Genomic DNA, 23100 nt, shown 5'->3' with positions numbered 1-23100 from the left:
GGTGAAACTATCTGATTAGTGAACAATGTTAAAACTCAAAGCTGGTGGCCCTTCAGCCCCGCCACCTGCGAGGCGGTGGGACCGAGTCCAGGGCCCACCCCTCCGCACGGCGGCTCCTGTGGGCCTGCGCTCAGGCCGGACTGTCTCCCAGCCCGTCCCCTCTCTCCCCAGACTCCTGCGGGAACAGTGGATCCGGGCCAAGTACGAACGGCAGGAGTTCACCCACCCCGAGCGTCAGGAACCCTACTCTGCAGGTGAGGAAGCCGGCACCTGTCCGTCTGTCCTTCCGCTCTGTCTCTCTGTCCCCCCGCCCCCGCCCCCTGGAGCTGGAGCAGGATCCTTAGGAACCTGGGCGACCGCTTAAGTGGTCTGAATCCGTGTCCCTCCGTTGGCCCCTGACACCAGCCGACTGACCTGGCACCAGGGGTCCCCACGGCTGCTCACAGCCCAGCCCTGAACCCCGACCGAGGGGTGGGGGGCTGCCCGGGGCCCTCCAGGCTGGTGCGGGCAGCACCTCTGCTCTGGGAGGGCCCGCAGGGTGGGTGGGTCCTGGCAGGAGGGGTGTGGATGGGCCCGGGCCAGGTGGGCCCAGGGAGGGTGGGCCAGGCCCCGGGGGCTCTGTCAGCAAACGGGTTGGGGGTGATCACATGCGGCGGCTCAGGTGTCTGTCGCGGGATCGGCCCCTTTATCCCCCGTTGGCCAGGAGGGGCTCTGCGCGCAGCCCCTGCTCCTGCACAGCAGGCGGCTCCGGGTCCCCTCTCCTCCCGAGCCCCTGATGTGGCCCAGGGCTGGGACGTGGCCTCGATTCAATTACGGCCCACCCCAGAGAGCCACTTCCTCCTCTCCTGATGCCCCCGACGTGAAAGGGAGAGGACGTGGGCGCCCGTGCCTGTTCCGCCCTGGGGCGCTTGTGCCCCGTCCTGCCTGAAACCCGGCCTCCCTGCTCTGGGACCCCAGGAAGGCTCACCCCACAGCCTTTGTCTCCCGGGCATAGACGTCTCAGCGATTTATAACGTGTGGCGTGCGGCCTCGACTCAGAGGCAGGTGCAGGAGTTTGTGCCCGTCCCTGCACCAGGGCCTCTGGGTGTGAGCGGCAGTGGTCCAACCCAGTTGGGCGTAAGGAAGACAGGGAGAGGAGTGGCTCACACGGTTGCTCTGGCTTCAGGCACAGCTTGAACCAGGGGCTCAGTCAGCACTGTCAGGACTTGGCTCCTGTTTCCCCCTCTGGTTCTGCTTCTCGGGGTGGCACTGCCCCTGCCGGTGGTGGCTTTACTGCGGCAGGTCCAGACTTTTCACCTGGGTTGGAAACGCCTTTGGGTTCCATGAGAAAAGGGCAAGTGTGACTTTCACCCAAGTGTCAGGAGAAGTCTTAGCTTTGGTCCCGACTGGTCAGGGGTGGGCGTGTGACCTAGTCACGAAGGCCGGGAGATGTGTGCGCGCCGGCCCGCCTCTGGAGCCCCCCCGAGAAAGCGGGGCTGTGCATAGGGCGGCACGACGACAGACCTTCCCGTCGCGGGCTGCTGCCATTCCTCTCGTGAGACGTCTCCGACACCGCGGGAGTGCTCGGGGTGCCGGGCAAGTGGGTGGGATGGGGAGAGCCCGTGGGGCGTGCACACGTGGCGGGATGGAGCCGGCGGCTTCTCCGGCAGACCCTCGGGGCAGCGAAGAGCAAAGGCTGGGGCCCACCTGCGGGGGCAGGCCCTTGTCTCACCTGGACAGGTGATGGGGCCGCAGAGGGCCAGCGCGCACGGGCGCGAGCGGGGCGAGCTCAGCTGGGCCCAGGGACGCTGCGGGGGTGCTGCTGAGGGGGCACTGGGCGGGGTGACGGTGAGAACTCGGCAGGAGCAGGCGGTGCCGGTCCCCACCGCGGGGGCCCTGGCTTCCCACTGGGCAGCCGCTGATCCGCTGGAAGGGCCCTGTGCACGCGTGCCCCCATCTCTGATCGCCCGGCCCCGCAGCTCTGCAGCCTCCCCCCGACTCACACGTCACCTCCGGCGTGGGGGGCCCCCGGCTTCGGGCCTCGTCTCTGCTCCCCACACGAGGCGGCAGCTGCTCACGGCCTGGGTGCGGAGACCCTTAATGGGGCTCTGATTCCCATTTCTCTAAGCCCACCCACCCTGCCCAGGACGCTAACGCCCCCCCCCTCGAGCCCTGAAAATTCACGCCTGTGGCCCCCGCCCAGCAGAGCCCTGAGATTTACAGGCACAGAGTCCTGTGTGTGCGGGGCCCTGGGGACCGTCAGCCTGGTCCCCTGACTCCACGGAAGTGCTCACCAAGCCACCCGCGGGGCAGGGCCCCTCAAGGAGACGTGGGGAGTGCCCGGGGCACCCGGGGCACCAGCTGCTGGGGTCCCCCTGGCTTCCCAGAGGTGCCTGAGCCCTGGCTCTGTGCGCGGGTCCTGAACAGCCTCTGAATCTCATTCCCGACGGAGGCCCCCCCTCGCCCACCTGTCTCCCCAGAGCCCGCCACCACCCCCCACCCCCCGGGCCTCCTCCTGGGAGAGGGCGGCGTTCAGGAGACCCGGGGCGCCGCTCCTCACAGCCGCTGCTGCCTGGCTGGCCGGGGCCCCTGGACCAGAGCCCCGCCCGGCACTCTGTCGGGACGGCGGGCGACCAGGCCCCCGGCCCCCCCCACCCCCAGGCCTCCTCTCGCCCACCCGCCCCGGCCGCGTCCCTGGCGAGGCCCAGCCCCCCAGGAGCGCCCTTCCCACGGCACAGGGGCCGACACGCCCACGGCCCCCGAGAATGGGGACGTGCCAGGGAGGGGGACCGCGGGGCCGGGGCGGGGCCGCTCCGAGGTGTGACGTGGCCAAGGGAGGCGGGGCCGGGGCGGGGCCGCTCCGAGGTGTGACGTGGCCAAGGGAGGCCGGGCCGGGGCGGGGCCACTCCGAGGTGTGGCGGGGCCAAGGGAGGCCGGGCCGGGGCGGGGCCGCTCCGAGGTGTGGCGGGGCCAAGGGAGGCGGGGCCGGGGCGGGGCCGCTCCGAGGTGTGACGTGGCCAAGGGAGGCGGGGCCGGGGCGGGGCCGCTCCGAGGTGTGACGTGGCCAAGGGAGGCGGGGCCGGGGCGGGGCCGCTCCGAGGTGTGACGTGGCCAAGGGAGGCCGGGCCGGGGCGGGGCCGCTCCGAGGTGTGACGTGGCCAAGGGAGGCCGGGCCGGGGCGGGGCCGCTCCGAGGTGTGACGGGGCCAAGGGAGGCGGGGCCGGGGCGGGGCCGCTCCGAGGTGTGACGGGGCCAAGGGAGGCGGGGCCGGGGCGGGGCCGCTCCGAGGTGTGACGGGGCCAAGGGAGGCGGGGCCGGGGCGGGGCCGCTCCGAGGTGTGACGGGACAAGGGAGGCCGGGCCGGGGCGGGGTCGCTCCGAGGTGTGACGTGGCCAAGGGAGGCGGGGCCGCTCCGAGGTGTGACGTGGCCAAGGGAGGCCGGGCCGGGGCGCCCACCTGCCTGGGGTGGGCCCGGGGGCTGCTGGGGACCCTCCCAACACGCCGCCTGCCGGGGCCTCAGGCGAGCCCGGTCCCCACCCGGAGCGCTTAGGGCATCCGCGGGGGAAGTGTCACTGCCGGGGCCGAGCTGGACGGTTTGAGCAACACGGGAGCGGCGTCACAGGATCTGAGCCGGAGCAGAGGACGTCTTGACGGGTCCCTGTGATAACGAGGAACCCAACTGTGAGGGAAGGGAGGGGACACAAGTTCCCGCTAAGTGGCCGTGGGGGAAACGTCACCACAGCGAAACCGCTGTGGACAGACGTGACCCGGGTGGGGACGCGGGCGCGCAGCCTCCGGGTAGGGCGCCAGCCTGGCTTTGCCGGTCCTGCTGTGGTGGTGGGTGTGGCGGCAGGTGCCAGCCTGGCCGAGGTCACAGGTGCAGCTGGCGCTCCCGGCTGACCTCGCCCAAGGTCACGGGCGCGGGGGGTGCTCGCCCCGGGATGGCAGGACCAAGGCTTGGGCGTGCCGGGGCCGGGCTGTGCCTCCGCCGCCCCGCAGGCCCCTCGCCGGGGTGACCCCGGGTAACAGCTGCTCCTGGCTCCGTCCCCGGACCGTCCCCGCCTGCAGCCAGAGCCTCAATGGCCGCCTTTCACGGGCGACAAGGGCCCCTGTTGTCCGGAGGCCGGCCGCCCCCGTCACCGACACACTCAGCGCTTGCTGCGCGGCTCGGCCGGCCCTGCCTCGCGGGTTCGGCCCCCTTCGGAGAGCGTGGAGCCCTGGGGGCGGTGGGCCGGGGGCTCCCGGGGTGAGTGGCGGGGCCCCCGCACCCGTCCCCGTCTGTGTGGTGGGGACGCAGGGTCGCGGTGGGAGTGTGGCGCGACCTCCGGCGCAGGGCACACGGGGCCCGAGGCATCCCTGGCGGGGCTGGGACCACACGCGAGGCAGGCGCTTCTGTCCCCCTCCTGGTGCCGCCCTGACAGCCCCTGTGTGTTAACACGGGCTCACACACACTTCCATGGTGCTTGTAGCCGCAAATCACACGCGTTCACACGCGTGTGCTCTTAGATGCACTCAGTCACACGCGGATCTCAGGTTCACACCTGTGTTCACACCCGTGTTCACACCCAGAAGCACCCGCCGCGTGTGCTGTTCCCAGAACCTGTGATGTTCCTGGAACACCGGACGACGGGCGTTGAGTCCTAGAAGCACCGCGCTCGGCCCAGCCTGCGCCCACTGACCCTCCGTCTTCAACCTTTCCCCACCGGCCCCTTTGGCCGTTTCAGCCGGAGCAGCTGGGAACCTGAGTGGTGGAGGACCGGGGCCCCCAGGGCTCCCGTGCTGGCCTCTGGGGGAGCAGAACCCGGAAACCAGGTCCTGGCCCTTCTGGGGAGGCGGCTGGAGGGGGTGTCCCTAGTGCCACCCGTGCCCAGGGGACACCCTCCACGGGGCACCCCCCAGAGAAGCCACCCGGCGTGGGGGCCCACCTCTTAGCCAGGGAGGGCCACCCCGGGGCCTGGGCACAGGACGCCTGGCCCGGCCCCCGGCAAGCCCTGGGCCTCCCTGGAGCACGGCCATGTGGTCCCTGCTCCAGTTTTTTACGACGTTAACGTGTGATCTGCACACCTGATGAACAGCTCCACGAGCTGCCCGGGCTCCCCGCCCCACCCACCCGGGTCTGCTCTGTGCCCGCATGTGCGCCTTCGCTGGAAGGTCACGGATGGCTCCTCTCGGCGCCGCACGTCTGAGCCTCGCCCGGCTGCCCCGCGAGCTGGGCGCGCAGCCGTCTCAGCGCAGCGTCCACTGTGCGAGGGACCAGTTGGTCCCCAGCTGAGGGACGTGGGTCGTGTCCAGTCGGTGATGCTGGCGAGTGAAGCTGCTGTGAACACGTGAGGGTGTGTTCACCACGTTTGTGTTTTCACGTTTCTCTGGGTCACGTGGGAAGTGCATGATCAGCTTGAGAAGCTGCCCGCTGCCCCGTCCGGCAGCCGCCCCGCTGCCCTACTGCTTGTCCGCTGGGGGACGGACGGTCAGGCTGTGGTTTGGTCACTGGTCCATCGCAGTGGGCATCTCGTCGCCGGCTCTGGTGTCCACGGCCTCTCCCGGGCTCGTCCCAGGCCGTCCCACGCAGGGGTTTCAGAGAAGAGGCGGCTGAGCGGGGCCGGGAGTGGCCCGGCTCCTCCAGCTCCCCGCAGCGAGTACTGGGCCCAGCACACAGTAGGTGCTCAATAAGTGCTGAGTGAACGCTCTGGCTTCTGCCCCAGCATCGGCCAGTCCTTTGGGAGAAAATGGTCATTTCTAGCCAGCTGGGCCCCGGGTGTGGGCGGGGCAGGGGGCTGCCACTGGCAGGGGTCACGGGGAAGGCCGAGCAGCAGACCCCCCCCAGCCCGCGGCTGTGTGCCGGGCGCTGCACCGCGACAGCCGGGAACGGGTTCGGGAACCTCCCAGGGCCTGGGCCTGCTTCAGGGTGGGTGGCGAGGGGCCCGCGGCTTGGAGCCCGGGACATGGTGGGCAGGCGTCCGCACGGCAGAGCCTGGGCTGCCCACGTCCCACGTCACGGGGTTGGGGGGCCGCTGAGAGAGGACGGCTCGGGCGAGTTTGGACGTGGGCAGGTTGGGGGCCGCCACCTTCAGGCTGCGGCCAAATAGCCGCCCATCTGCTGGGGCAAAGGCCGGGGCCTGGCCGGCGCCCCCCCGAAAACGCTGCTGCCGCACCGCAGACCCAGAAGTAGGCATCCCGGCGGCTCGCCGTCGGGCCTGGGAGCCAGGCAGACTCGGGCCAGCGTTTCCGTGTGTTCCGCTGGGCTGGCCCGGGACATGTTAGCAGAGCCGCCTCAGGGGTGACCAGTGGGAGCGCCATTCCGGCTGCGGCAGAGACGCCCCCGTTCCGGGCCCGGCATCCTGAGGCGCGGCTGCCCCCTGCTGGGCCCCGCAGGCAGGCGCGGGCCCCTGGGGGCTGGGAACCGCTGACCGGGCTGGCGGCTCCAGCCTTGCTGGCCACTGGCCTTGGACGGGACTCCACGCCAGCCTCAGTTTCGTCCTCTGCAGTGGGGATGACCGCGGGATGTTCCTAGAGGCCCGTCTGGGGGACATGAGATGGCTGTGCAAGTGCTCGGCCTGCCATGTCTCAGGCGTGGTCAGGGCTGCTGGCGGGGAACGTCCTTGCAGAAAAGCTGCGCCTTGGGCACTTCTCTGTGTGGCTAACGCAGGGTCCAGGGGGGCCGGCCTTGAGCCGAAGGCAAGTGGACTTCCAGCCAAATGCTCACTGAGTCAGTCAGCAGACATTCCGGGGAGGGCCCTGCTTGAGCTTGGGGACACGGTGGTGGCCCCGTTCCCTGGTGCACACACACGGGATGTGCCTGCTGGGCTGTGTGCAGGGGACCCGGGGGACGTGTCTTTCACAGGCTTTGAGGAAGCCGGGGACCTCTGAGTCGCGGGGGGAAGGGAGCAGGCCTCCTCTGGCACTGTCCCACCACAGACAGACAGGCGCCAGCTGCCCCGTCCCCGACGCCAGGCTGCCGCCTCTTTAGGACCACACATCTCGAGAGCAGAGAAACAGCTCCTAGTCTCCATGGTGCTGGGTGTGGGCTGCCAGGACAGCCGACGGGCGGCAGCAGGCTGGAGCTGGGGGCTGGGGGCTGGGGGCTGGGGGCCAGGACCCAGCGGTGGCGTCCAAAATACTAAAGCCACGCCGTCAGGCTCTGGGCTCTGGGCACCACCCCTACTGACGGCACCCCCGGCACGGACCAGCCTCAGACGGCGCCTGGCAGGGATCTCACTCAGCGCACGTGGGCAGCGGGACCCTCTCCCCAGGGCAGGAGCAGAGGGAAAGCTGTAGGGCAGTGACTGAGGGCCCCCGCCTCTAGCCATGTGCCCCCGGGCTATGCCCAAGGGCAGTGGGCGCCCCTGGAAGACACAGCGCACTGGGCACAGCAGAGCTGCTTAGGAAGGCCGGGAACGACCAGGCGTCTGTCCACCGGGCGTGGGTGGACAGCCCGGCATCCACAGGGCCCCGCTGGCGACGAAGAGGGGCGAATCCCTGACCTGGCAGCAGCACGTCGAGGAGCGTGGTGTTGAGAGGGAGCTGGCCCAGCCCCCGGGGCACGTGTGGGGCAGACCTCAGACACAAAGCCCCAGAACAGGCAAAGGGGAAAGGGCGAGAGAGGGCTCAGGGCGGACGCGGCGCCTGAGGGGCTGCCTTCTCACCACTGCTCCTGGGACACTGACCGCGGGCTTCGTGCCTTCAAGCGACGTAAACGGACCCTGCGGTCCCTGGAGGTCGGGGCTCCACGATGAGGCTCGGGGCCAAAGCTGAGGAGGGGGCAGGGCTGGCTCCTCCTGGGGGGCTCCCCCTGCACTGCCCAGCCCCGGGGGCGCTCCCCAGATTCTTGGCCGAGGCCCCATTGCCCCAGTGTTGCCGGGCTCACTTCTCCCTCTGCCCCCCTCTCTCGAGGACCCTTGTGGTACTCTTGGGCCCCCTGGATGATCGAGGACACTGGCCTGTCCCCAGGCCCTTGCTCACACCCAAAGAGCACGCACCGTGTGCCTGCCCAGTGCGCTCACATCCCCGCGTGCCTGTCACACCTGGCGAGAGAAAGAAGAGAAAAAGGGCAGGAGCGTGCAGCCCGGTGGAGAGGGGGTGGCCTGGGGTCCAAGGACAGGCTCACACCCGCCGGCCTCCCGGCACCTGGGGGCTGCGGGTCCCCCGGGGACGGGAACAAGGTCCACCCGGCCTCTGCCTCGTCAGGGTGGGTGGCAGCCGCCAGCCCGGGTCCATGGCGGCCGTCCGACTGGGCCCCTCTCCCCCAGGGTACCGAGAAGGCTTTCTCTGGAAGCGCGGCCGGGACAACGGGCAGTTCTTAAGCCGGAAGTTTGTGCTGACGGAACGCGAGGGGGCCCTCAAGTATTTCAACAGAAGTGACGTGAGTTGGGCACAGGGCCAAGGGCAGCGGCCGGGCCTCCCGCCCGGGGCCTGGGGCGGCTGGGCACTGGCCCCTGGACAGCGGCGCCACTTCCTTGGCTGCCCTCGCGCCCTTCCCGGGAGATGTGCTGCCCCCTCCCGTGGGGACACGCCGGCCGCCGTGGGGACCCCTCCACCCCCCCCCACCCCGGTCACAGCCACTCCCTGTGCTGTGGGTGACCCTGGGGCGCAGAGGTGGCAAGCCCTCCCCTGGCGGACACTCCCAGGCCTGGGAGGGACAGAGGGGACCGGCACCCGGCAAGCAGGCCGGGGTGACCGCGGGTGCCGCAGGCAGCAGCGCGTGGGGAGGCGCTGGGGGGTCCCAGTGTGGCGGGGCAGCTGGCCGAGCCGCACCCACACCTGGAGCAGACCGGCTCCGGGTCAGAACGAGACCCTGTGATGCAGTAACCGCGGCAGCTCGTGGCCCTCAGGCCCGCCGCCTCTGCCAGAGGGGGCCACACGGCAGTCTGCCGGCCTCCCGTGCAAGGAGAGGAGAGAGGTCGGGCTGGCAGGATGGGAAGCAGGAAGGGGGGCCCCGGCCGCGAGCAGGGCGGACCAGACAGGGGGCAGAGGAGGGGTCAGTCTACATGTTGAGCGCCCGCCTTGTCATCCCCCAGGAAGGGATGCTGTTACCTTAGACTTAGACCAGGGAGCCTAGGCCCAGAGAGGGTAAGGAACTTGCTCCAAGCCACGCGGGACAGCAGGTGCGTGGCCGGCATCCGGAGCCCACCCTGCCTGCTCCCTTGACCTTGGAGACTCCTTGCCAGCCCAGCGCTGAGGCCCAGCCTTGCTTCCCAGGCCAAGGAGCCCAAGGCCATCATGAAGATCGAGCATCTGAATGCCACCTTCCAGCCGGCCAAGATCGGTCACCCGCATGGCCTGCAGGTCACCTACCTGAAAGACAACAGTACTCGAAACATCTTCGTCTACCACGAGGACGGCAAGGTGGGTGCACGGCTGGGTGATGGTGGCTGGACCACCCCCACTGTCTCAGGAGAGCCCAGCGGACCCCCAGGGTGGCAGGCACGGGGCCAAGGGGCCGCCAGACCACCCTGCCATGGCTGCAGTGGGGAGCCAGCTGGGCCCTTGGGAAGGAGGCCTAGAGGCCTCTTGAAGAGACGAGGGTGGCTTCTGGCTGGCAGAGCGCCGCACCCCACCCCGTGGCCATCGCCCCTGTGTCCCCACCCAGCGAGGGTGGGAGGAACCCCAAGCAAACCCCTCAAAGTCTGTCCTTAGGAGTTCTCTCTATATTCTGGATATTAATCCCCTAACAGATAGGTGATTTGCAAATATTCTCTGCTATTCTGTGGATTGCCTGTTACTCAGTGAACAGTCTTTTGATGCACAAAATTTTTAAATTTTCATTTAGTTGAACTCGTCTGTTTTTCTTTGGTTGCGTGTGTCTTTGGTGTCACATCCAAGAAATTATTGCCAAGTCCGATGTTGTGAAGTTTTTGCCCCATGTTTTCTTGTAAGAGCTTTATTGTTTTAGGACTTACATTTAGGTCCTGGATTCATTTTGAGTTAATTGGGTCAGGGTCCAGCTTCATTGTTTTCTGTTTGTTTTTTAAATTTTATTTATTTTTTCTTTCTTTTTTTGGCTGCATTGGGTCTTAGTTGTGGCATGTGGGATCTTCATTTAGGCATGTGGGATCTTTTGTTGCAACGCGCTGGCTCTTTGTTGTGGAGCGCGGGCTTCTCTCTAGCTGTGGCATGCAGACTCCAGGGTGCGTGGGCTCTGTAGTTGCAGCACGCGGGCTCTCTCATTGAAGCATGCAAGCTCAGTAGTGTGGTGCACGGGCTTAGTTGCCCTGAGACGTGGGATCTCAGTTCCCCGCAGGGATTGAACCCACGTCCCCTGCATTGGAAGGCGGATTCTTTACCACTGGACCACCAGGGAAGTCCCAGGTCCAGCTTCATTCTCTGGTGTGTGGATTTTCAGTTTTCCCAGCACCATTTGTTTAAAAGACTGTCCTCTCCCCATTGAATGGTCTTGATACTGTCATCAAAAATCATTTGACTGAATATGTAAGAGTTCATTTCTGGGCTTCCTATTCTAGTCCATTGGTCTGTATGTCTGTCTTCATAACAGGAGCATACTGGGTTTTTTTGTTTGCTTTTTTAAATTTTATTGAAGTATGGTTGACTTAAAATGTTGTGTTAATTTCTACTGCACGGCAAAGTGATTCGGTTATACATATATATATTATTTTTCATATTCCTTTCCATTATGGTTTATCACTGGATGTTGAATATAGTTCACTGTGCTATACAGTAGGACCTTGTTGTTTATCCATTCTCTATATAATAGTTTGCAAAAAAAAGGTTGCATTTGCTAATGCCAAACTCCCAATCCAACCTTCCCCCACTCCCCTCCCCCTTGGCAACCACAAGTGTGTTCTCTATGTCTCTGAGTCTTTTTCTGTTTCATAAAAGTTCATTTGTGTCGTATTTTCGATTCCACATGTGATATCAAATGGCATTTGTCTTTCTCTTTCTGACTTATTTGACTTAATCTCTAGGTCCATCCATCCATGTTGCTGCAAATGGCATTATTTCATTCTTTTTTATGGCTGAGTAATATTCCATTGGATATATGTACTGTATCTTCTTTATCCATTCCTCTGTCGATGGACACTTAGGTTGCTTCCGTGTCTTGGCTATTGTGAATAGTGCTGCAATGACCACTGGGGTGCATGTATCTTTTCAAATCAGTTTTCCGTAATCCCACTCCCAGGAGTGGGATCACAGGATCATATGGTAGTTCTATTTTTTGTTTTTTGAGGAATCTCCATAGTTTCCCATAGTGGCTGCATCAATTCACATTCCCACCAACAGTGTAGAAGGGTTCCCTTTTCTCCACACCCTCTCCACCATTTACTGTTTGTAGAATTTTTGAGGATGGTCATTCTGAGCAGTGTGAGGTGGTGTCTTGTAGTTTTGATTTGTATTTCTCTAATAATTAGCAATGTTGAACATCTTTTCATGTGCCTCTTGGCCACCTATATGTCTTCTTTGGAGAAATGTCTATTTAGGTCTTCTGCCCATTTTTCAATTGGGTTGTTTGGTTTTTTGTTACTGAGTTGTAGGAGCTGTGTGTATATTTTGGAAATTAAACACTTGTTGGTCACATCACTTGCAAATAATTTTCTCCCAATCCGTAGGTTGTCCATCCATTTTGTTTATGGTTTCCGTTGCTGTACAAAAGCTTGTAAGTTTGATTAGGTCCCATTTGTTTATTTTTGACTGACCTAAGAAAACATTGGTACAATTTACATCAGATAATGTTTTGCCTATGTTCTTTTCTAGCAGTTTTATGGTGTCATGTCTTATATTTGTAAGTCTTTAAGCCATTTGGAGTTTATTTTTGTGTATGGTATCAGGGAGTGTTCTAATTTCATAGATTTACATGCAACTGTCCACCTTTCCCAGGACCATTTGTTGAAGAGACTGTCTTTGCCCCATTGTATATTCTTGCCTCCTTTGTCGAAAGTTAATTGACTGTAGGTGTGTGGGTTTATTTCTGGGCTTTTTTTAAAAAAAAATATGTGGCACGTGGGTTCCTTGTTGTGGTGCACGGGCTCTCTAGTTGTGGCCCATGGGCTCTGTAGTTGCAGCGCACGGGCTCTCTAGTTGTGGCCCGCATGCTCAGTAGTTGCAGTGGGCGAGCTTAGTTGTCCCGCGTGGCATGTGGGATCTTAGTTCCCCAACCAGGGATCAAACCCGCGTCCCCTGCATTGGAAGGTGGATTCTTAACCACTGGACCACCAGGGAAGTCCCCTGGGCTCTCTTTTCTGTTCCACCGATCCATATGTCTGTTTTGTGCCAATACCATACTGTTTTGATTACTGTAGCTTTACAGTACTGTCTGAAGTCTGGGAGGGTTTTGCCTCCAGCTTTGTTCTTTTTCCTTCAGGATATCTGTGGCAATTCTGGGTCTTTTATGAGGACCATACTCTTTTGATTACTGTGGCTTCGTAATCAAAAGTGAATTCCTCCAGTTTTGTTCTTCCTTTTAAGGATTGTTCTGGCTGTCTGAATTCCCTTGAGACTCCATAAGAATTTTGTCAAATGCATTTTCTGCATCAATTGAGATGATCATGTAGTTTTTTTCCCCCCTTTATTCTGTTAATGTGGTGTATTACATTGATAGATTTTCATGTATTGAACTGTTCTTGCATTCTAGGAATAACTCTCACTTGGTCATGGTGTATAATCCTTAAATATGCTGCTGAATTCAGTTTGCTAGTATATCGTTGAGGATTTTTGCATCAGTGTTCACAAGGTGTATTGGTCTGTAGTTTTCTTTTCTTGTAGTGACTTTGTCTGGTTTTGATATCTGGGTTATTCTAGCCTCACAGATGAGTTAGGAAGGGCTCCCTCCTCTTTGATTTTTTGGAAAGTTTGAAAAGGACTGGTATCAATTCTTCTTTAAATGTTTGATAGAATTCACCAGTGAAGCCATGAGGTCCAGGGCTTTTCTTTGTGGAGAGACTTTTGATACTGATTCAGTCTCCTTACTAGTTACAGGTCTATTCAGATTATCTGTTCTTTTCATGACTTAGTCTTGGTAGGTTTTGTGTTTCTAGGAGATTATCCAGTTTCATCCAGGTTATCTAATTGGTTGGTATACAGTTGTTCATAGTACTCTCTTATAATCCTTTCTATTTCTGTACAATTAGTAGTAATGTACCCACTTTCATTTCTGATTTTAGTAATTTGAGTCTTTTTTTCTTAGTCCATCTAGCTAAAGTTTTTTCAATTCCGTCTATCTTTGCAAAGAACCAACTTTTGTTTACATTTATTTTCTCTATTGTTTTTCTGTTCTCTATTTCATTGATCTCTAATATTTTTTTCCTTCTTTCCTTTAGCTTAGGGTTTAGTTTGTTCTTCTTTTTCTAGTACCTTAAGTTGTATCGGTATCTTTGTTTTTCAATGTCAGCATTTATAGCTAAATATTTCCCCCTTAGCACTGCTTTTGCTGCATTCCCTAAGTTTTGGTATGTTTTGTTTTCATTTTGATGTACCTTTAAATATTTTCTAATTTCCATTGTGATTTCTTCTTTGATCTGTTGGTTTTTTTACCTTCCACAATTTTGTGAGTCTCCTGGAGAAAGGATATAGTTGGATGATGTGTTTATAGCCATTCTACCAAACTCTGTCTTTTGATTGGGAGTTTAATACATTTACATTTACAGTAATTACTGATGAGGGACTCACTTCTGTCATTGTGCTATTTGTTTTCTATATGCCCTGTAGATTTTTTGTCCCTCATTTCCTGAATTCCTGCCTTTTGTGTTTATTTTTTGTAGTGAAACGTTTAAGTTCTTATTTCTTTTTGTATATATTCTATCACTGTTTTCTTTGGGGTTACCATGGGGATAACATTTAATATACTAAAGTTAAAACATTCTAAACTGAATATATAGCAGCTTTTTGAATGTTTTTTCAATAGCATAAAATTCTACTATTTTAACTCCATCCCCACTGCTTTTGGTTGTTGATGTCACAAAATTACATCTTTGTACAATGAGTGTTCAAAAAAAAACCCCAAAAAACAAACAAAAAAAACACCCCCTACTAATTATTTTAAATGCACTATCTCCTAAAGTATGTAAAAAACAAGGTTTGGAGTCACAACCCAAACTTAAGTAATACTAGCTTTTACATTAATTTTTTTTTTTTTGCTTTATCCTTAAAAGCATTAGTCTCTTAAATCATGTAGGTAACAAAAAGCACAGTTACAAACCATTGTTACAGTAATACTGGCTTTTATAATAGCCCATGTATTTACCTTTATTGAGATCTTTGTTTCTCTACAAGGTTTTGAGGTACTGTCTAGTGTTCCTTCATTTCACCTGTAGGACTCCCTGAGCATTTCTTTCTTTCTTTTTTTAAAAAAATATTACCTTTAATCTCTCTTTTTGAAAAATTTATTTTATTTATTTATTTTTGGCTGTGTTGGGTCTTCATTGCGGTGCGCGGGCTTCTCACTGCGGTGGCTTCACTTGTGGAGCGTGGGCTCTGGGTGCATGGGCTTCAGTAGTTGTGGCACACGGGCTCAGTAGTTCTGGCTCACAGGCTCTAGAGTGCAGGCACAGTAGTTGTGGCACACAGGCTTGGTTGCTCCATGGCATGTGGGATCTTCCTGGACCAGGGCTCGAACCCGTGTCCCCTCCATTGGCAGGCAGATTCCCAACCACTGCGCCAGCAGGGAAGCCCTAGGATTCTTTATTGAGAGGGTTTTGTTTTGTTTTTTTCTCCTTTGAATATATTGGCTAGCTGTCTTGTGCCTCCAACGTTTCTGATGAGAAGTCTACTCATTATCTATTTGAGGATCCCTTATATGTGACAAGTCATTTCTCTCTTGCTGCTTTCAAGATTCTTTGTCTTTTCAAAGTTTGATTATAACGTTTCTCAGAGCGGACCTCTTTGAGTTCATCTTACTTGGAGTTTGTTGAGCTTCTTAGATGTTTATATTCATGTCTTTCATCAAACGTGTGACGTTTTCAGCTATTATTTCCTCAAATATTCTCTCCACCCCTTTCTCTCTTTCTTCTCCTTCTGAGACTCCCAGAATGCATATGTCGGTCTCTTGGTGGTGTCCCACAGGTCCCTTAGGCCCTACTTGCTTTTCTTCAATCTTTTTTTCTGTTTCTCAGCCTTGATAATTTCCATTTTCCTCTCAAGTTGACTGATTCTTTCTTCTGCCTTTGAATCGTCTAGTGAAATTCTCATTCCCATGATTGTACTTTTAGTTTCAGAATTTCTTTCTGGTTTCTTTTTAGGTTTTCTCTTTATTGTTATTTCCATTTTGTTTATGCATTTTCTTGATTTTCTCCAAATATTCTTTTCTTTGAGCATATTTAAGACCACGTTTAAAAGTCTTTGTCTAGTATATCTGCCATTAAGTCTTTTCAGTGACAGATTCTGTTGATTTATTTTTTCTTTTGAAAGGGCCATTTTCTGCTTCTTTGTGTGCCTTGTGATTTTTTGTTGAACACTGGATTTGATTCTGATAATGTGGTAACTCCGGAAATCAGATTCTCCCCCCTTCCCCGAGGCTTATTGATTTTGCTGTTGCTTTTGGGCTTTTTGTTTTAGTTGTTGGAGGCCGTGTCTGTGCTGAGGATCAGCCTGAGGTGTAAACTTAATTTCTGCTCACATTTTTCTCTGAGCCTTTCCCCGGTCATGTGTGGTCACTTCCTAATTTCCCCTGTATATGCAGCTGTTTCTGAATGTCCTAGTCTTTGATGTCTGGCTCCCAAAGGGGGAAAACCAAAAGAGAAGGGGAGAAAGTGGGTGCTCGCCCTTTAAATCTTTGGGAGTTCTTGAGCTGGAGGGGGAGGGGCTGCAACAATGCCCCCCTCCTTTATCTCCCTGTGATCAGAGCACAGATCCCTGATATGTGGAGGACAGAGTCCTTTTTGCCCACCCTAGCTCCTGCAAACTCTGTGTAAGTTGCTCCAGGACACCTGCACAGAGGCCTGTCCTGGGGGTGGGGGTGGGGGGAAGGATGGGTAGCTGCATCTGTTCTCAGAGCGGAAATTGCCTGAAATTAACCACAATGTACTCTCCAAGTCTTCCCCTGGAAGTTGTTAAGACTTCAACAGACTTCAGAATTCCAAAATGGTTACATCAGTCAGATTCTGCCAGTGCCATTGTTTTCCAGGTGGGGAGACAGATACCCGGTGCTTCCTACCCCATGTTCCCAGAATCCTCTTTTCAGCTTTTAGCTGATCCCTTGGGAATCCACGTCCACGTGCGTGCATAACATGCTTGTGCTGCTGCCAGGTCTGTCCATGTTCTCATCGCCTGATGACTTCCCAGCACTGTGGATGAGGCGCTGGCTTTCTCCAGTCCCCACCCCTCACCTCGCCCAGGCCCGCTCCTCTCCCACCTCACCCATCAATCACCCTTACCTTGATATTCTGTCCACACCTCTATTCAGAGTGTACATTACCATGACCACAGAAATGCTCTCAAGGCTGAGCAGTGACTTTTCACTTCCTGCATGTTTCATTTCTCCTAGAGCTAACAGCTGCCTTTCCCCCTGGGTAACCACGTGCTCATTACTGACTCACCTTGCCACCGACTGCCCAAGTCCCTGGATGTGTCCTGGGCAGCAACCAACTTCACCCTTCTGGAATCCTCTCTCCTGCGGCCACATCTCCATACTGGGCTGATTCCATTTCCTGGAACCTAAGTCCTTCTTGGTTTACTCCCTCCTCCTGGTGGAACAAACCCTATAGTAGCTTCCTGAGAAGGAGTGCCTTGGAGGCAAGCTTCCAGAGACCTTGCACATGTGAAAATCCTAACTTCCATTTGAGTTAGAGTTTTCCGATGACAGCCTGGGCGTGGGTCTCTCTTCCTTCTCTGTGTTGGGAGCTTGGTGAGTCCTCCTTGCCTAGTAATTTACATCCATGAGGTGGGGGAATAGTTCTTGAGTTATTTCTTTAATAATTTCTTCCTCTATTTTCTCTGTTCTCATTTTCTAGAACTGTTATTCAGATATTGGCTGTCTTAGATTGGTTCTCTCATTCATTTCTAGTCCCACTTTTTCCCTTTTTCACTGATTTCTAGAAAATTTCAACTTTGTCTTGCAACTTTCCTATTGAAAGTTTTCTTTCTGTTCTCAATGTTTCAATCTTCAGAGCTCCTTTTGGTTTTTGCAGTGTTCCTTTTTCAAAGTACATTGTTCTTGTTTCTTGATTGTAGTATCTTATCTCTGATTATTAACGTTAAATTTGAAGCTTTCTTATCCTTGAACAATGTTTATTTCTTCTAAGTGGCTATTTTCTGTTTGTGTGCTCTGTTCTCTGACTTCCATGTGAGAGATTTTCGGGGCTGGTCAGATTCTCTGGAGGAAACCCCTCCTGCCTGGTGCAGATACCTTTGAGTCCCAGCACTGAGGGAGCTGAGAGGGAACAGGAGGGGCCTCAGGCTTGGTGTGCACACAGCTTCACTCTTTCTGGAATGATGCCCCAACACACACACACACACACACACACACACACACGCACGCACACCCTGTGCCTGGCACAACTCTCCCCTGAGACCCCCTCTTTCTACCCCCTGCAAAGAATAAAGCTCCATCTTCTGCCAGGGTGGCGGAGGGGCAGTCTCTTAGCCAGTTCTCCTGCTTAGAACCCCCCTCTCACTTCCAGGGGAACCTAGAGCTCTGCATTCCCAAGCCCTTTGGGGTCTGCAGTACAAACTGGGCTGTGCCTCAGCTTTCCTCCGTGGCTTCCGCTTTAGCTGTCTTGGATCACACCTCCACCTGTCTGCCAGCTCCTGGCACTTTGTGACTGTTCTCGCCATCTCATGGGGTTAAGCCTTGAAAAAGCAATCCCTTATGCAGTACTAACAGGTGTTGGGAGGGAACCTGGCTCAAGGAACGTGAGCAAGTCTTCAGTTTTACCCAGAAGCCTCTACCTTCACTTTCCGTGTCAGGAGACTGAGCCCAGGGAAGGCAGAGGGTAGGTGCCGGGAGCCCAGAGGCTTTCTGCACGAGCAGTGGGATGCCGTCCTGGCCCGAGTCCCCAGCGAGTTGTGGGCACCTGCTCTGCACCAGGCCCTGTGCGTAGATGCTTGATGTGGCTCTGTCCTTGGTGAGAGAGCAGAGTCTGGCAGGAGAGACAAGAGTCTATCAGACGGGCGACTCAAACCCCAGCTATGCCGAGTGCTGGGAAGAGTGAGAACAAGTGATGTCCTGAGGGGCGAGGACACGTTCCAGGAGGAAGAAACGGCCGTGCAAAGGCCCCGTGGCTGAGACTCTGCTGAGGATGGGGGAAAGGAGAAGAGGAAGGGGTGGGGGACAGCACGAGGTGGTCCTGCTGAGGGGGCTGACCCGACCCTGCAGATGTCTGGCTATACTGGAGATGCGGTGGGGGGAGGGTGTTGCAGCCCAACTTGAATTTCCGGAGGATCCCTCTGGTTTCCGTGAGTCAAGGGAGGTCCTGAGACGAGCGGGGGGCAGTGCTAGGGACCGGAGGGACTCGGTGCACTGCCATGGGGCTGGGGGCACCAGGCCTGAGTGGGGCTCCCTGGCAGTGCCCAGAGGGTATGTCGCGGCCTGGATTGCGTGGGCTGGGCTGGGCTGGGCTGGGGGTCCCATGCGCCGAGGCAGGAGGGACAGAGCACTGAGGTGGGCAGGGAGGTGAGTGGGGCCTCAGGTGCGGCTGGAGGTGGGCGTCAGGGTGACACTGCAGGACCCAGTGGACCTGGAGATCGGGGAGGAGCGCTGTCTGTCCAGGTGTTGGCGGGGAGAGCAGATGTTCGGTCCATCCGGGGTTGTGGGAGACCTCGGCCTGGAAGGGCCTGGGAGGGGAGAGATGGGGGAGCCTGTGGCGGGGAGGAGGGGTAGGCGGGAGTCCCTGGGGCAGCGAGCATGGCAGCCAGGAGGAGTGAGAGGTCACAGGAGGCCGGGGGGGGGGGGGCGTGGGCCGGCCCCAGGACGGGCGCTGGGCCTGGGGTGGGAGGGATGGGGTGGCAGCACCTGGGCCGTGACGCTTCGGCCTGGGGAGCCGGCCCTCTCCACTCCCCCGTCCAGCGAGGGCCGGCCTCCGGGGAGCAGCTCTGCCCTCCTTCCCTCGGTGGCGGGGAGGTGGCAGCTCCGGGTGGGTTTATAAATAGATGGGCCTCTCTCTAGGCTAGAGATAGCAGGTCATAAAGACAGAACGATCTGAGAGGAGAAGAGACCGCCTGGTGCCCCAAGCAGCGTCAGGGCTTGGGGACAGCTTGGACGGCAGCCCTGCACCCGCTGTCCCGCCTGTCCTGAGGTGGCTATCCGCGGTGCGGCCCGCTCCTGCTGCCTGGGCGTCCCCGAGCAGGCCCGGGAGCTGAGGGACGGGGTGAGTGTTGGAGGGGCCCTGGGGCCGCGGCCCACACCCAGCCTCTAACCCCCAGGAGATGGTGGACTGGTTCAACGCGCTCCGTGCTGCCCGCTTCCACTACCTGCAGGTGGCCTTCCCAGGGGCCAGCGACGCGGACGTGAGTGGCTGCTGCTACCTTTGACCCGGGTGGGGGGACGAGCGCCCCAGGCTGGGACGGGATTGGGAGCTGACCCAGGGCCCACGTGGACCCCCCCCCCCGAGACCCCCACTGCTGACTGGCCTGAGGCCCCTGGAGACCACAGTAGCTCTACTTTGTTCCAGGGTGTTTCAGCTTCGCCGGGAGGGGGAGTGGGATGGGGGGAGAAGGGCAGGAAGGGAGGGGGCAGCTGGGGAGGGGCTCCCAGGGCCCAGCCCGAGTGGTTCTGCCCTAGCTGGTGCCGAAGCTGTCCCGGAACTACCTTCAGGAAGGCTACATGGAGAAGACGGGGCCCAAGGTGGGTCTGACCTGGAACCCCAGACGCCCAGGCCTCACTCAGAGGTCATGTCCCGGGAAGGGGGAGGCGGGGGCGTGTCAGCAGTGCCAGCCAGTGACACTCGCCCCCCACAGTGCTTTGTGAGAGCACGGGCTCCACTGACCTGGGGCTCTGGGTCCAGCCCCAGCCAGCTCCGAGCCCTGCCTCCTGCCCTGGCCCCCCCCAACGTGTCCCTGTGCACCCCCAGGTCCCTGCCACGTGGGGGATGGGGGCAGACACGGGGGACTCGGATCCCAGGACCCAGGTGGTCCCACAGCCCAGATGGGGCCCCGCGGGCACGCGCGGACAGGGAGCGGACGTGCTGGCGGCCCTGCCCTGGGGGAGGGCGGCAGGGCCTGCCTTGGGCTGACCAGGGGCGCCCTCGACCCCCAGCAGACGGAAGGCTTCCGCAAGCGCTGGTTCACCATGGACGACCGGAGGCTCATGTACTTCAAGGACCCCCTGGTAAGGATGGGCCGCGGCCCCGGGGCCCCCGCGGCATGGACGTGCCCTCCTGGGTCACCCGCCTGACTGGGAGGTGCCGACCAGCATTTGCTGGGTGAGCTGGAGATGACGGGCCAGGCTGGCAAGGAGGGGCCGGGCCTGGGGGGCCGCATGCGGCTCTGAGCAACACCAGGGTGGAGAGAAGCCACCCCTGCCGGCTCAGCCCGGTCCCCCCACCCAGGACGCCTTCGCCCGCGGGGAGGTCTTCATCGGCAGCAGGGAGAGTGGCTACACGGTGCTGGACGGGCTCCCGCCGTCCACCCAGGGCCACCACTGGCCGCACGGCATCACCATCGTCACGCCAGAGCGCCGGTTCCTACTAGCCTGCGAAACGGAGTCAGAGCAGCGGGCGTGGATGGAGGTCTTCCGGAAGGTGGTGGACAGGCCCATGCTGCCCCAGGAGTACGCAGGTGAGGTGGGCGGGGTGGCCTGGGGCCCCAGCCCCATGGCCCGGAGCAGCCGTGACCGGGTGGGACCCTGTCCCTTTTCCAGTGGAAGCCCACTTCAAGCACAAACCCTAACACGAGACGGTCCTGGAGGCCTGAGGACTCCGGACTCACCAGACGTGGCAGGCGAGGCGGTGGCGGCGGCCGGCGGAAGGAGGGACCCGGCAGCCCCCGACGTGGCCAGGTGGGGCCTGAGCTTTAGCCGCTAGGACCTGTTTCTTTGGAACACCACTGGGAGCCGGCCCGGCCCGACCCCGCCATGCCGCTGCCCCCGGTGTGACGCCCACAGCCCCCCACTCGCCTCCCCGCCCGCCAGACCACCTCCTCTGAGGCCCCCCCAGTTGCCGCCACCCACCTCCGCGGGACCCCACCCCTGACCAGGAGGCCGGGCTGCGGGGACAGAGGACCCACCTGCATGCCCCCAACCCCGCCGTGTCCCCTCACTCCCCCCACCCTCCCCCAACAAGTATTTATTGAACATCCGCTGTCAGTTGTGGGGTCCCGGGGGCTGGCGTGGCAGACAGGGCCCTGGCTCCCTCAGCAAGCCGACCCGCGTGTCCGCGGGGGTCCCGGGGGTCAGAGGCCCCGACAGCTGGAGCCCCCCGGGCCTGGGCCACAGGGCTGGCTGCACCCACCCCCGCCCCCAGCCTGGGCACTTCCCACGCCGGCTCCGGACTCAGCGCTGACATGACCCGCCCTCCGCCTGCCCTCACGGTCTTCGAACCCTTGGAGGATGGAGGCCCGGGTCGCCGCCCGGACCCCAGCGTGCCGCTCGCCGGTGGTTACCGCCACCGTGCCTCTCCCCGGGTGCCCTGGGGGGATGGGGGACATCTGTGGGAACATACTTGCGGGAGGAGGTAAGGGAGGGAAGGAACCCTGTGTGGTGGAGAACTTGGGGGCAGGATGTGCATGGGGGTCCCATCTCCCCAGGAAATCAGTGTGTAGTTGAGGGCGTCACCTGCTGGGTTATGTGGGCGGCGTCCTGTGTGGCTGAGATGTGCTCCCAGGGGAGCCCTGGTCCAGCTGTTGGGACCAGGAGAGGGGCCCTGAGCCAGGGTGTCCCCCCCACATCACATCTTGGAATAAAGTGGGGGCTCTGGGCCCCCAGGAAAGGGACACCCCCAGGAGAGGGGCACGCAAGGGCCTCGGCCCGGCTGTGGGCGACACCCGAGGGATGAGGGAAGGCACCCTTCCTCCGAGCCCCCATCATCATCTCCCCTCACATCTGAGCGAGCGCCCACAGCTCAGACCCATCGTGCACCTGGATTCTGAGCAGGGACTGCAGGGTAAAAGGGGGAGCACAAGGCCCCCCTCCCCCGACAGTGGGGTCCCCAAGATGGCTGGGCCGGGGGTGAGAACAGCCGCGGGCTCACCCAGGGCCACGGCCCCTTTCTCCCCTAAACCCTTCCTGCCCCAGGCGGTACCTCCTAGCCCAGGCGAGGCTGCGGGGTCACCCTTTCCCTGAGAACCCAGGTCCACTGTCTTCCAGATGAGGCAGAAGGACTCGCCCTGGGCCAGAAGCGAAGGCCCGGGCTCCCCTAGACCTTCCTGACCACGCAGGGCCACCCAGCCTCGGGCCCTGGGAGCTCGGGCACCCGCTTGGCGCCAGCGTGAGGTCCGTGCACTTGTGTCTGAGCGTGTGCACACCCACATGCTCTACCCAGAAAACTCCAGAGAGAAACGACAAAATACCCTGAACCAGCTGCACGACCGGCGGGAAGAATTTCTCGGACGAGGCAGGACCCCTATGGTCCACACCAGGCCCGCCCCTCCTGCTGGCAGGGCCCCCGCCCTGGTCCTCAGGCCCGAGGCTGGCGCAGGCTCGGGCAGCCCCTGCACAGAGGTGGGGGAGTCGCAGAGACACAGGCGGCCGCCTGCGACAACAGCACGACGTGTCCCACTCACAGCGCTGAGACCACAGGGCGCCCCCAGCCCCATAGGCTGCTTGCAGAGCCCGTGAGGCCTCACCTGTCCGCAGGTTGGGCTTCCACAGATTGAAATAAAACACCGTATATTTACATCTAACATCGCGACGCTCTCAACACTGTCTACTTGCCGCCGCCCACCGAGGACACACTCCGGACAGAACTGGAAAACACTGGTCACGGTGCCCACGCCCCTCACGGGGCTCCCTGGCCACTGCTCACAGCCCCAGCCCCGCGGCCCAGCCCACGACCAGCCCCAGGAGCTCACTCAGAAAGGACCAGTGCTGCCAAGCCCAGTATAAAGGATTTATTTAAACTCAACACGAACACCAACCTTCCTTTAAATTCCATTTTTACAGTAAATAAAATTGTGTATTCCGTTCCTTCCCATGCATGATCACTGGGTATTAATCTACAACGCTTATAATTGTGAAAAAATAAAAGTGTTTCCCATTTTGTAACTAACTATCCTGGGGCATCTGACACATATCAGTGCGAAGGG

The 23100-nt window shown here is 59.2% G+C and overlaps 1 protein-coding gene across 4 annotated transcripts in view; it reads left to right on the top strand.

Moving 5' to 3' along the window:
• The window catches only part of ADAP1 (ArfGAP with dual PH domains 1), a 64558-nt gene extending 41499 nt beyond the window's left edge, over positions 1-23059 (top strand). Inside the window, exons 4-11 of one of the 4 annotated variants that reach the window (XM_057528421.1) lie at positions 172-254; positions 8226-8338; positions 9175-9321; positions 19285-19368; positions 19643-19705; positions 20117-20188; positions 20493-20637; positions 20720-23059. In XM_057528421.1, the coding sequence (XP_057384404.1) occupies positions 172-254; positions 8226-8338; positions 9175-9321; positions 19285-19368; positions 19643-19705; positions 20117-20188; positions 20493-20637; positions 20720-20748 (736 nt within the window). In that variant the 3' untranslated portion in view covers positions 20749-23059. Of the gene's footprint in view, positions 1-171; positions 255-8225; positions 8339-9174; positions 9322-19284; positions 19369-19642; positions 19706-20116; positions 20189-20408; positions 20638-20719 lie in introns of all 4 variants that reach the window. The other 3 variants (XM_057528420.1, XM_057528419.1, XM_057528418.1) reach the window with 3 other exon arrangements.
• The last annotated feature ends 41 nt before the right edge of the window (positions 23060-23100 follow it).

This window comes from Balaenoptera acutorostrata, chromosome 15, assembly GCF_949987535.1.
Source record: "Balaenoptera acutorostrata chromosome 15, mBalAcu1.1, whole genome shotgun sequence".
NCBI lineage: Eukaryota > Metazoa > Chordata > Mammalia > Artiodactyla > Balaenopteridae > Balaenoptera > Balaenoptera acutorostrata.
Note: the sequence above shows the minus strand (reverse complement) of the source record. Positions and strands in the feature narration are given on the sequence as shown.